This window comes from Pelodiscus sinensis, chromosome 1 (assembly GCF_052426305.1).
Source record: "Pelodiscus sinensis isolate ZL-2025 chromosome 1, ASM5242630v1, whole genome shotgun sequence".
Taxonomy (NCBI): Eukaryota; Metazoa; Chordata; order Testudines; family Trionychidae; genus Pelodiscus; species Pelodiscus sinensis.
Window position 1 is genome coordinate 155,715,471 of NC_143052.1, and position 12,920 is coordinate 155,728,390.

At 46.5% G+C, this 12,920-nt stretch overlaps 2 protein-coding genes across 4 annotated transcripts in view; one reads left to right on the top strand and one right to left on the bottom strand.

Annotated features, from left to right (window-relative positions):
• The window catches only part of CMSS1 (cms1 ribosomal small subunit homolog), a 356,232-nt gene extending 351,912 nt beyond the window's left edge, over window positions 1–4,320 (bottom strand). The window contains exon 1 of one of the 2 annotated variants that reach the window (XM_089775796.1): window positions 3,983–4,320. Coding sequence is in view for 1 of the 2 variants with exons in the window: in XM_075915302.2 (XP_075771417.2) it covers window positions 3,983–4,058 (76 nt within the window). In the remaining variant the exon portion in view is untranslated. The remainder of the gene's footprint in view (window positions 1–3,982) is intronic. The other variant, XM_075915302.2, reaches the window with a different exon arrangement.
• A 4,828-nt stretch (window positions 4,321–9,148) lies between these two features.
• The window catches only part of TBC1D23 (TBC1 domain family member 23), a 47,268-nt gene continuing 43,496 nt past the window's right edge, over window positions 9,149–12,920 (top strand). For both annotated transcript variants that reach the window (XM_075914153.2, XM_075914230.2), the window contains exon 1: window positions 9,149–9,305. In XM_075914153.2, the coding sequence (XP_075770268.1) occupies window positions 9,154–9,305 (152 nt within the window). In that variant the 5' untranslated portion in view covers window positions 9,149–9,153. The remainder of the gene's footprint in view (window positions 9,306–12,920) is intronic.

Below are 12,920 nucleotides of genomic sequence, written 5' to 3' on the forward strand. Positions count from 1 at the left end.
AGTAAGATTTATGGCCCATCGTTTTTATAAGACCATTTTGAGGATTTATCTATGTACAGTTTATGAATTCCAGTTTGGCATTATGAACTCTGTGTATATTTAGGGCTGTTTGACTGTCCAATGCATGCATTCGTGCATCACATGTCTTATGTTAAGAAGGGAAGAGGCCCTTGAGCATTTGACTCTAACAACGTGGTCTTTAAGAACCACTACCAACTGAATAGGTCAGAAGTGGGCAAAGGAGCCCCCGCGGGCTGGATCCAGCCCACCAAGCGGATGGATCCAGCCCGTGGATGCCCTGCCACTCCCCCGCCTCCAGGTTAATCAGAGTCGGGGGGAGTGCATAAAGTCTCTCACTCCCTGCCCCCTCTGCAAGGGGTGAACGGGTCCACTCTAAGCACTGCGCACCCCTTGCAGGGCAGGGGCAGAGAATGAGTGACTTTGCGTGCTTCCCCTCCACCCTCAGGCCCTGATTGATCTGGGGATAGGAGGAGCACATGAAATCTCCTCCTGCCCTGCAAGTGATGTGAGTGCCTAGAGGGAACCACCACCTATTCAGAACAGCTGACAGTTCTCTATAGGTGGGAAAGCAGGGGAAAAGACTGTACGTGCTCCCTCTCCCGTAGGCTAATCAGGGTCTGTGGGCAGGGGAGCACAGAAGTGTCCTGGCCCTGCCCCTTCTGGGGTAGTCCCCGTTTAAAATTATTGCCCACTCCTGGAACAGGTCCTGCTCTTACTCTAGATGATCAATAGTTATGCCAAAGAGTAGGACCAAAGCTGCAATAAAACAGTATGTCTGGATTCCAGAAGGGTGGTGACCAAGCATCAGACCACAATGGAGATGGAGGAAGACATACCTTGAGGTTGACCAGGAGGTTCACAAGGAAAAGGGACTTGACATTATAAAAGGACTAAAAGGACCTGCTCTTTCTCTCACAGTCAAGACAAGAAAACAAAACAAAACAAAAAAAGAGCGAGAGAGAAATATATATGCAGGAGAGAAGAGATTAGTCCAGGAGAAGGGTTTTGGTACCTTGAAAGGTCAATGATGAAATCCCAAAGAATGCTCAAGAGTGATGAGTAAACTTAGGCAGGGAATGGCATAGAGATTTTTTTTTACAATGACATGTATGTCTCTTATACTGTCTAAAATAAAGAGTGACTAGTTTAGAAATCCCAATGCAAACTTTTCAACTATCAAACTGTAAACCAGAGTATTCATTGTGACAAACTGAGAAAATGTCTGTATTATCTTTTATAAATATGTGACTCTTTTCCCCTCTTGAGTTTGGAATTATCTTCCTGCATGCACATTGTTGAATCAAAAGAGGCTACAAAAAAAAAGGGGGGGGGGCTGTTAAGGAACCTAGAAAAGGTAAAACAATGACACAAAAGACAGCCTCTAACGTACCCAGCTTCAAAGGAGGTAAGATATCAATGGCTGGTTCCATTCAGGTTAAAATGGGGCACCCTACCGAGGTCTGGGATCAAAGGAAGCAATAAACTTAAAAGACCCTAGAAAAGGAAGGTAAATTAGAGGGTAATTGGAGAGAGGCTGGCCAGGATGTGTCAGTGAAAAGGCTGGTAGTTTGATTAAGACATACAGATGCCATAAGCAAGACGTGCTGATACTCACTGGAAGAGATAAAGTTAACTGGGCTGGAGGAAACTTACAAAGGTACCAACAACACCTTTGCATGCTGCCCTTTTACTGTTGTTGAACTTCACTCTAAATGCATAGTGCCTTTATGAAATGAATTAACAATACGCTTGTTTTGAAGAGGCTGTTTAAAGTCATTTTTTGCATCAACTGCTGTCACTGGTTCCCAACTGGAAACCCTGGTAGGGTCCATCTGCAGTTGGACCTACTGACTGAGTCATGGTTAGTTACCAAGGGGTTGTAACCCATGTCCTAAGGTCTATGAGAGGGCAAGTTATGGAACTATCCTCCCAGCAGAGATGAAAGGCCAAAGCCTCATACCTGTGGGGTACAGTCAGAGAGACCACTAGAAGGGAGAGCAGTGCAACTAACCCCGTAGCCAGGATGCATTCTAGCGTGGAGCTCTGAAAAAAGATGTCCCTAACCAATAGGGGAGTGCAGCACTGGTTCTCCCGGGAAGTACTCCCTGTAAGCTGTGCACTTATGCAGCTGCTCAGGAGAGAGTCAAATGCTGCCCAGCTGATTAGCAGAGTGCCCCCCAGCTAAGTTATATGTTTCTACTGACAAAAAAAAAAATCCACAAATGGATGGAAAAAATTAGAGAGAACACTGGTCCTGGCATGAAGGGAGTTAGACTGCCCAGTCCCACTTGTGAAAAGGGCACCAGAGAGTATATGCCCTGGCAGTGAGCCTAAAGGCTAAAGAGTGAGCCTACTCAGGCCTAGGGGAATTTAACACACATGAACTCTGTGTGTGGGTCCAAACATGGGCCAGGCCTGCAACATAAATGTATTCTATTTTTAATTTATTTTAGGGTTTTATATTTCCGCACATTACCATAATATCAAGCACCTTCCACATAAAATAGATAGTAAAAGTGAAGTCCCTAGAGGACTTTGTGAAATATTTCTCTGGTGTCTCGAACCACAGATACACTCTCAAAGTTTAAAAATAAACCATTGGAAAAATCTAAAACTTTACAATAATTCCATTCTGAAAATTTCAATTACAAGATGTCTTACAAAAACAAAAGCACTCCATCCAACCATAACAATATACCACGGGATTTTTCTTAATATTCTTTCAATCTCCAATCCCTGTCTATGAATCCCTAATGTTCCCTCTACAAATACAATATAATCAGCTGTCATGTAAACCAGTTGCAACACAATTAGAGTTTGTGGCATAAACTGAAGGTTAATTATATTTTAACTAATTATATTTATTTATACCATAACTAGACACATAAGGGTCATCAACACTGCATAGTAAAACAAGGCTCAGACTCAAGTTTAAGACCAAACTCTATTCTGTTCATACACAAGTCCTTCTGATTCGTGCTAGAAACAGGACTCAAAGGTCTCCAAACCTGCTGAAAGGCACTGGTCTGAGTCCCACTAAGACACAGGTTGAAGCCCACTTGTTTTGCAGACACAGTTTTACTATGCAACATAGGCATATTTATACAGGCCTCATTTTAATTGAGGGCAGCTAACAGTTTATTTGGCTAACAAATCCTACCCAAAATATCCTACTATTCAAAAAATAAAAACAAAAAAACAACTACAATGTTAACTGTATCAGCTTGGCAGCAGCCCAATATCTTTAGCTATCCTCTGTCAAGTGCTTTGAGAGAGCTACTGATGAAACATGCATTATAACAGTTAAGTATTAATTCTTACAGGGCAAAGCAGTGGTAGAGCATCAGCTGAAAAAACGTGGTGGAGGGAGAGCTAGTATTCAGTTCCTATTCTTCTGAGGCACATGACAGTGGGGATAACTGGTGATCAAACCCACCAACTGCTGCACGTGTTTACCTCCAAAGATTTTACAAATGCCCCATTTCCTAAGTATCAGCCCTTCCAATACATAGAAGACCAGAAGTGATCAAATCAAGCAAAGCTTATAAAGCGTATGCTCAGTACAGCCAGGGGCAAGGTAAGCTCTAAACTCAAAAGCATCCAGTGCCTCTTAGTTATCTTAATTTACCTATAAATCGTCTGTTTCAGAGACTATTTCTCTTTGACGTGGTCTGTTTAGAACTCCTGCTGGGGAAGAGGCGTGAACATTATTGGGCATTTGGTTTACAAGCAAACTGGAAATACTCGCACCCAACGAGGGAGGGAGCGAGGCGGGTGGCAGGGAGGGAAGGAGCAAGGGCGTGGAGAGAGGGAAGGAGGCCCGGGATCGAGTGGGAGAGAGAACCAAGTGAGGAAGGGAAGGTGGAAAGCAGGAAGGAAACCACGCGAGGTGCAGCCAGCGAAGGAGCTGCTGGGAGCCCAGCATAGGGAGGAGCAAACTCCCCACGTGGCGAGCGGGTACCTGGGCTGTGACTGTCGCTGCTACTGTGTGTTCCGGGCTGAGGCTCCCACCAGGGCTCCTCCAGCGCGTCCCCCATGTTGTCCCGACCGCTCCGCAGGCCACGCCGCTGCCCTACACCAGGAGGAACCGAGGACCAGCTGCAGGACGCCGCGGCCGGCTGCTGACGCTGCCGCCGGAGACACGCCCCCGCCCGCTCCGCTTTAGGACCCCAGGGCGGGTTCGCTGCGAAGCGCGCGAGTCAAGCACAGAAGCAGCAGCCGGGGATGGGCCCAGGCTGCCCGCACACGGGGTGTGGGTGCAGACTGAGACAGAAGAGAAGGCCCCCGCCTCGTTAGGTGAGAAAACTGGGGACATTTTGACACCCATTGAAATCTAGTAGCGAAGGAGTAAGGAGAACGCTTCGGACCAGCATTTGGAAATAAAACGGGAGAGAAGAAGTTAAGGGCACAATTGTCATCACATGTAGTGGGGATGTGTCTTTAGTGTGCATGTGGCTCGCACGTGTGCGGGTGTTTATGTAATTTTTCCGATCCTTGCTTCATAAATATGTAACTATTTTATTAGTAAATAGCAAGAAAAAAATCGCTGCTCAGTTCTCAAGTGCAGGGATCAACTTAATGAAAGATTGACACGGGGAGAAAGCTGCAGATAGAACTTAATCATTGAAGGTGTTTATGTCCGATTTCATGTCTTGTTTGGCCCTGGGCGATCTATGTCTTTGGTGCTCCATAGCCTGTTCCAAGAAGATGTTATAAATATGTGAAAATATATAGTGATAGAAATGTAGCTGTGTTAGTCTGGTGAGGCTGAAGCAAAATACAGGACTATGTAGCACTTTAAAGGTCTGGCCCAGGAAAGCTCATCATCTAATAAACCATCTTGTTAGTCTTTAAAGTGCTACATAGTCCTGTATTTTGCTGAAAATATATAGCACTCTGTAACATTTCCCCCTTCACCTACAACATGGATGCTGCACGCTCTTACAGCATTTTTTGTAATTTTATTCCCAACAGCAATTATACTGAAGTCAAGGGTATTTGAATGGCACAATCAAACTAAATAAAGTTTATTTAGGTTCCTTAGAAATATAACTGGCTACAAAAATTCAAGTAGCAATTGCTTTGAAACAGTCTTCTCGTGATAATGTAATACTATTTGGTCATTGAGTGTAAATCTTCAAATTGCCTTGGACCTGTATAGCACAGTATAATCTTGCTATGTATATACAATCTCTGGAATCAATTCAAAGCAGCCCATAGCTAGGAATATGAAACTGGGAGCAGTATTAAGATTTAACAATTCTACTTTAAGGCAATAAAATATTGAGAACACATTTAATGAGAATAAAAAGGCCTGGTCCTAGAACACTTATGTACTGACTTAACTTGACTAACTCGAGTAGTCTTGTTGATATCAATGGGACTCACTACTCAATTTCTTGAAGCTAAGCATAAATGAAGTGTTTTCTGGATTTTCCAAGAATTCAAAGAAAATTGTGAACCTAGTCTGAGTGAAGCACAAGGTTTATAAGCAGAGCCTAAAATGTTAAATATATTTATAGTCTATTGTTCGCATCTGATATGCTTTAATGTCCTTTGCAACAAAAATGCTGTAAAAAGAAGCCACGTATGTCAGATTCATAGCAGATGTATAGCTTAAAGCTATACTCCAGTGGTGGGGAACCCTTTTTGGTCAGGTGTCACTGGCCCATAGGAAAATCAGTCCGGGACTGTACACAAGTGAGAAGCACAAAAAAAAAAAATCACCTCTCACTGGGGTATCCCCTGACTGAGAAGGAGAAAGACACTCCCCACATTCTCCTTGTACGCCAGAGCTTAGGGAGGCCCAGGCTAGTAGATTTTGTGTGCTGCAGGCGGGCTGGAGTACCAGTGTGAGCTCCACAATGCTGGGGAGCCCCAAACCTTGGGGACTGGATCCAGGCAACCCAGGGGTCACATCTGGTCCTTAGGCTCCCCAGCCCTGCTATATTCCATGGCTGTTCTTAGTGTCAAAGAATATACATGTGTAAACTTAAAAAACAACAAATGGTCTGGTAGCACTTTATAGATTAACAAAACATGTATGGTATCATGAGCTTTCCAAGGCACAGCCTACTTCTTCAGATGACTGGAGTTTATTCCCAACAGCACTAATGTGTAGTAATTTAACTGATCATTGGATGGCACTATTGTTCCACAGAACTTAATCTAATGCAGTCAATGCTTTTTTGGGAAAAGAAGAGACTGCATGTTTGAAGGCTACAGGGAGCTACATTTAGGCTTAATGATTCATTAGTCATTATAGAGGGCAAGTATTATAATAAAAGTAGCTTGTTATACATGTGGGCTGTGTCTACATTGGCACCCTTTTCCGAAAAAGGGATGCTAATGAGACACTTCGGAATTGCAAATGCCGCGGGGGATTTAACTATCCCCCGCAGCATTTGCATGAACATGGCTGCTGCTTTTTTCCAGCTCAGGGTTTTGCCAGAGAAAAGCGCCAGTCTAGACTGGATCTTGCAGCAAATAAACCCTTTTCCGGAAGATCCCTTATTCCTACTTCCAATGCTTTCAAGTAGGAATAAGGGATCTTTCGGAAAAGGGTTTATTTTCCGCAAGATCCCGTCTAGACTGGCGCTCTTCTCCGGCAAAACCCCGAGCCGGAAAAAAGCGGCAGCCATGTAAATGCAAATGCCGCGGGGGATAGTTAAATCCCCCGCTGCATTTGCAATTCTGAAGTGTCTCATTAGCATCACTTTTCCGGAAAAGGGTGCCAATGTAGACACAGCCGTATTATAGTTCTGTAAAAATGACTATAGACAGAGTGATTTGACAGAGCTAACACTCAATAGAAGTAAATATAAAAAAGTCCATTACAACCATTTAAGCAAACTTTTCTGGGAAATTATGTCTTCCTAAATTGACACAGTCTTAAATCTTTTAGAAGGGAATGTCTTTGGAACTGTTAATTACATCTGTTATTTTTCATGTTTTTTATTTTTTTCCCCTGCCATTCTGCTCTTTCGATGACCACCATAGGCCTCTGACTCCTGTAATTTACTTCTTGCCTGTAATCATATCATATCCAAGCTCTCAGTCTTCACCTTTGAGGAACCACATATTCTTCATCCCACTTACATGTCTGCTACCATTTTTTTAAGTTCTCCTGCTTTACTGCTACTTTGACACTCTTGGCTTTGTGGCTTTTACCATACTTCTTCCCCTTCTGTCTGGAACAGTCCCCACTTCTTGTATATCAAGGCAATGAACTGAACTAACAAAACCAAATATCTTTCCGTGTGATCAGTGGTATTCATAATAATTAAATAACCAGATGACAGAAGCAAAGCATAAGAACAGGTAACCTGGATAGACTAAATATTAAGGGATACAGAGTACAAGTGGCTATTTCATCCTACTACTGAAATGTAAAGTCCTAAGCAGTAAAAAAGAAATAAATAGCACAGATTTTTATAAAAGAGTACTGTAATGGCGTGTGACTCATCACCACCACCTCCTGCTGGTCCTTTTGAGAATTAGCTCTTAACCCCTCCAGGTCACCTTCAGCTAATGGTATCACATCTGCCATCAGTGCTGTCTCCAATTTTGACCCACATCACTCCCTGGACCACAGTGTCCAGTTCTAGGAACAGTCCTTCAACTGTCCTCTATTCAGTTTTTCCACCTCTGATGGGGGACCAACCATCTTCAGATCCAGCCACTTGACCCTGGGGCAAACTGCATTCTCAAGTCTAGCCACTCATCTCAGTGGTACACTGCAGTATGTCCTGAAGCCATTCCTCTAAGTGGCAAGTAGGGGAGAGACCCAGGCCCACCCACTGTACTGGGGCCTAACCACTGTTCCCTGGAAACTGTGCACTTGGACCACCACAAAGGAGAGGTTCAAATGATACTCAGCTGATTTAGCAGCACACTCACAGCTAGCAGCAGCTGGCAACATGTGTTTTTACTGGTACTGCACATGCACACATACCTCAGTGCATATAACAAAATGTATTCCACACGTGGTAGAAAAAATGGAATAGTGGATGCAATCCAGGGACCCTATAGTTAGCAGCCACATGTTACTTCTCCAGCTTTTGCTGCTTGTTTCCCTGGGCTTGAAGTTTTTCTGTGACATGGGGGGGGGGGAGGGGGGCGAATTTCTGCTGGTGCTCTTTTGTAAACTGTTTTGGGCTTAAGTAAAACAAAGTAATACCATTCAGCTACTCTGGTTTTACTCTACACTTTCACATCAGACTGACACACCTGTTGTTCTCAGGGAGTTTCTGTACCAAATTATTAGTTGTAGCCGAGTTGCTGATATCTGCTATGCACATAAAATAACTGCAAGCTGGTGTTGACTTTGCTGCTCCCATCTGCTGTGATGCCTCTTGACAACTTTGCTCAGGGACTCAAAATCTTTCCATAATGTGGATCATTTAGCAGAGTGTTCTTGTGGATCAACTCCTCCCTCATTCACAGGACAATAGGAAAATACATTTGGACAGTAATTAGGTTTAGAGTAACATATTGCCTTTTCGAAGAAAACAAGGTCATCACCCGGCAGGGGTAAAAGTAATTTAAAAATCATACCAGTATGGGGGCCTGGCGAGGGGCGGAAGGGGCAGGGCTGGGGGCTCTGGAGGCGCTGTAAAGAGCCTGGGGCTCAAAGTGCTGCCGTGGCAGCGCTGCTGGAGGCGGGGGGAGAAGCAGCGCGTTCACATCTGCCGGTACTAGCGGCTACTGCTCAGCGGTGCATGCCCTACTCGCCTCTACCGACCCACCGTCACCGCTCTCGCGTGGTCCCCTGCTCTTCAGTGCAGCTGAGCTCCCCACCAATGCCCCCACTCCCCCCGCAGCCTGGGCAATGGGTCCCACGCCGGGCCAGGGGGTGAGATGGGGGGAAACGCTTCCTATTGCATCCTGTGTATTAGCGGTGGTTGCACCGAGAGGCCCCGGAGCAGACCCGCCGCGTGCGAGGCGCTGGCCGGACCCAGCCATGAAACAGGCAGCGCCCAGCGAGGGGCTCCAGCAAACACTGCCCGCCTGCGGCGCGAGCCGAGCCAAGCCGCGTCCCCGGCGCCGCGTTCCAAGGGGGCGTGTCTGAAACCCCCATCGCAACCGCAGCGGCCCCTTCGCCTTCCGAGAGCCCCACGTCATCGACCGCCGATGCCGCGCTTTACGGCCAAGCCTGGACGTTACGACAGTGCCGGGGGAGGCGGATGTCTTCCCCGGTTGTCGAAAATAAACCGCGGTTTACGGCCAAGCCAGGGCACGTCAACAGCTATGGCGGAAGGGGAAGAGGCGCAGCCGGGTAGCTGGTGAGTGAGAGCCCGACCCCCCCCCCCCCCTGCCCGGGAGCGAGCCCCTGCCCCTGCGGAGAGGGAAACCCCGCCGCTTCCGGACCGGTCCTGGCTGGGTGCGCGGAGCCGCCCCGGCTACGCCCCCAGGGCAGGGACGGGGTCTGGACGGGGGGGGGAGCCGGGCCGGGGGAGGGGCTCGCGCCTCTGCCAGCAGCAGCGTCCCCCGCGAGCCCGGCTCCCTCCGCGCCCCCAGGGGAGGCAGCAGCAGCGGGGCTGGCGTCGCCCCCGGCGAACCCCTCGGCGCTGCCTCGGCGCTGCCTTGGGGTTGGTTCCGTGTCCTGCGCCTGGCTAGCGCGGGGGCAACTGGACCGAACCCCTCCCCGCCCGCGGCGTTCTCTGCCGCCTCAGCCCCGGGTCACATCTCCCGGCCTTTCCTTTCAAAAACAAGGCGAAGTCCGGTGGCGCCTTAGAGATTAACAGCTTCGTTTGGACAGACGGGTAAAAACCACTTGGTCAGCTGTGGTGGGTTAAAACCACTTGGTCAGCTGCATTGGAGTGGAAATGACTAGAGGCGGGGATTCTATGTACACACAATTATCTATCTCAAAGGGGGTTACTTGTCAAGTGGAGGGCCAGTGTTACCAGGCCATTTCATTCAGGGTGGATGGGGCTCATTCTCTAGCACTGATGGGGAGATGTAAATACCAAAATATACGTACAGGTTGAATTGCTGTAGTCCAGCACTCTCTGGTCTGGCAACATCTGTGATCTGGCACGATTTTAGTTAGCCAGATGCACACTTTTCATGGGTGTGGCCACATTTCCTGTGGTCCCATAAAGTTTATAGCCACCAATCCTGAGGCTCTGTATTCTGTTCTGTTGTTTAGCTCTAATTCACCCCTAAATGTCTTCTAAAAGCTCAGTAAACAGTGGACGTTTTGGCAGTGCTGCTAGGCAATATTAACTTCCCTAGGTTCAGCACTAGTGAGGTCCCGAGGGTGCTGGACTGGCAAGGTTCAACCTGTATATATATCTGTATATTATCTCTGTCTCTTGTAATTTCCACACAAATGCATCTGACAAAGTGAGTTTAACTCATTGCCCAAATAAATCTTTTAGGCAATGTCTACACTGCATGCTTCTTGCGCAAGAATTGTTTTGCACAAGAGCATCCATGGCATGGCAGTGTGGATGCTCTCTTGTGCAAGAAAGTTCTGATGGCCATCCACTCTGCCTTCTTGTGCAAGAGGACTTATTCCTTGTGGGGAGAGGAATAACTCTTGCGCAAGAAGCCCTCAGTTCTGACGCCTTACTGTAAATTTACTTGCGCAAGAACTCACGTGCAGTGTAGGCGCTCCACAAGGTTTTGTGCAAGAACAATTGTTCTTGAGCAAAAAGCCTGCAGTGTAGATGTAGCCTTAGTCTTTAAGGTGCCACAGGAGTCCTCGCTGTTTTTGCAGATGCAGACTAACAAGGCTATCCTTCTTAGACTTGGTCTTTACCTTGTGCCTCCAGAAAGTGTCATGCTGCTAGAGAAGCTCAGAGTGAGAGAGAGAGATAGCCCTTACATGCCTTCAGAAGCAATCTTCAGTGACCACTGTGATGCAGTTTTTGGTCTTTGTGTGCCCTATAGGCAACAAAAATGGCATTTGGAATAGTTATGTGACTTCTTATGGTCAATTGAAAATAAATGTAATTGTGGTTTTGGACAATAAAGTTAAGCACTTGCAGCACTATCTCCCTTCCTTTTTATTCCTCTTCTAGTATCCCTTGCCTTTATATGACCTTTCTCTGTTCTCTACTGTCTCCTTGCTCTTAGTCCCTTCCACATACATACCTACAACCTTCCTTTGGTTCCCTTAGGGCAGTCGCCTGTGCTCTTGCCCCACTGTTTGTGATTGTCATCTGTATTGATCCACTTGTCTTACTGTTAGTGTGCATGTATCATCTACACTTAGTACTAGGTATACTTTCTATTGGTCAATCTGGTCCTAATATAAAGGAACTGGAGTTGATGTGAATGTTGGTGTCAAGTAAGGTCTATGACTAAAATGTAAATAATGTAGTTAGGTCAGACTATAGATGCAGGTAGGTCAATGGAATCTCCTACCCCCACCTCCCATGGGGGTGGATTTATTACACCAACAGAAAAAACCCAGTTATTGCTGTAGGAAGTTGCTGTGCTACTGCAGCTATGCTACTTGTAATGTAAACACATATCTTGCCATAAATAGCTCTCATTTTGTACTATGGCCCTATGACCTGCATGTATGGCTCCCAAGGGTTTAAATCATTCATCTAGTTTTGTTCACTTGCACTTGTAAACTGACTATTAATTTTTCTGTAACCAGAAGAATGCAAAGTACAGTGTCCATTAAGATATATGGGTCCGTTGTACAGATAAAACACCATATAAAATGTTAATTGTTGTCATTTCTAAATAAAGGTCTAGCCATATGAATATATTATCATACACTAAAGCACTCACGTGTAAACCTGTTGGGTCTTGAAACACTGAAGCATAATTCTTCAGATGAAATCTAAATCATGTGGAAGAATCTCCACTTCTGGCAGTTCCAGTAAGAATTAGTGAGAGCACGTGCAACCTTGAAGATCTAAAAACATTGCTAAAACTTTTATTAAAAAATTAAACAGGGAGTTCTTCATGAGCTATGCTGGTTCCATACAGAATCACTGCAAAAATATGAAGTCTTTACTATGGGTGTCCTGTCTTTATACCATGATGAATCATAATGTTCAGTTGTAATCAGTGTTCCCTCTAATTTTTCTCAACCCTGAGTGGAATGAATTTTGTGTGTATCAATGTGGAAGAGATGTGAGACACGTCATCTTCATATTGGTGCACAAAATAAAATTTATGTGGCAGGAGTGGGGCAAAGGGATTCTGAATGTGAAAAGAGGCTCAGTCCTACGGTAGTGGGCTGGGGTACGTGGATCTGATTGCAGGAGAAACTTGTGAGAGAGTTTCAACTACAGGAGCGGCGCTGCGAGGACCTACCCGGCAGCGCTCCAGCTGCTCTGTCCCAGGCGTCCAGATTCAGCTGCTGTTGAAACTGATCAGCGGCTGATTCCAGGAAGCCCGGGGCAGAGCAGCTCTGCCTCTGGCTTCCTGTAGTCTGCCGCTGGTCAGTTTCAGCAGCGGCTGACCTGGGAACACCTGGGGCAGAGCAGCTGGGGTGCTGCCGGGTTGGTCCAGTAGAGCCGAGGAGCGGCGCTGCGGGACCAACCCAGCAGCACCCCAGCTGCTCTGCCCCAGGCGTGTCGGATTCAGCCACTGCTGGTCAGTTTCCGACTTACATACAATTTCAACTTAAGAACAAACCTACAGTCCCTATCTTGTATGTAACCTGGGGACTGCCTGTAGTTGAAACTTTCCTGCAATCAGATCCATGTACCCCAGCCCACTACCCTAGGACTGAGCCTCTTTCCACATTCAGAATCCCTTTGCCCCACTCCTGCCACATGCATTTTGTTTTGTGCACCAATATGAAGATGACGTGGAGCTGCTCTACCCCAGGCGTCGGCGTGAAAAGCCAACTAGCTGCGCCTCCCCTCCCACCCCCGAAGACTAGGGAGATGCGGAGCGGCTTTTCTCGCCGTGGAGGAGGGGGC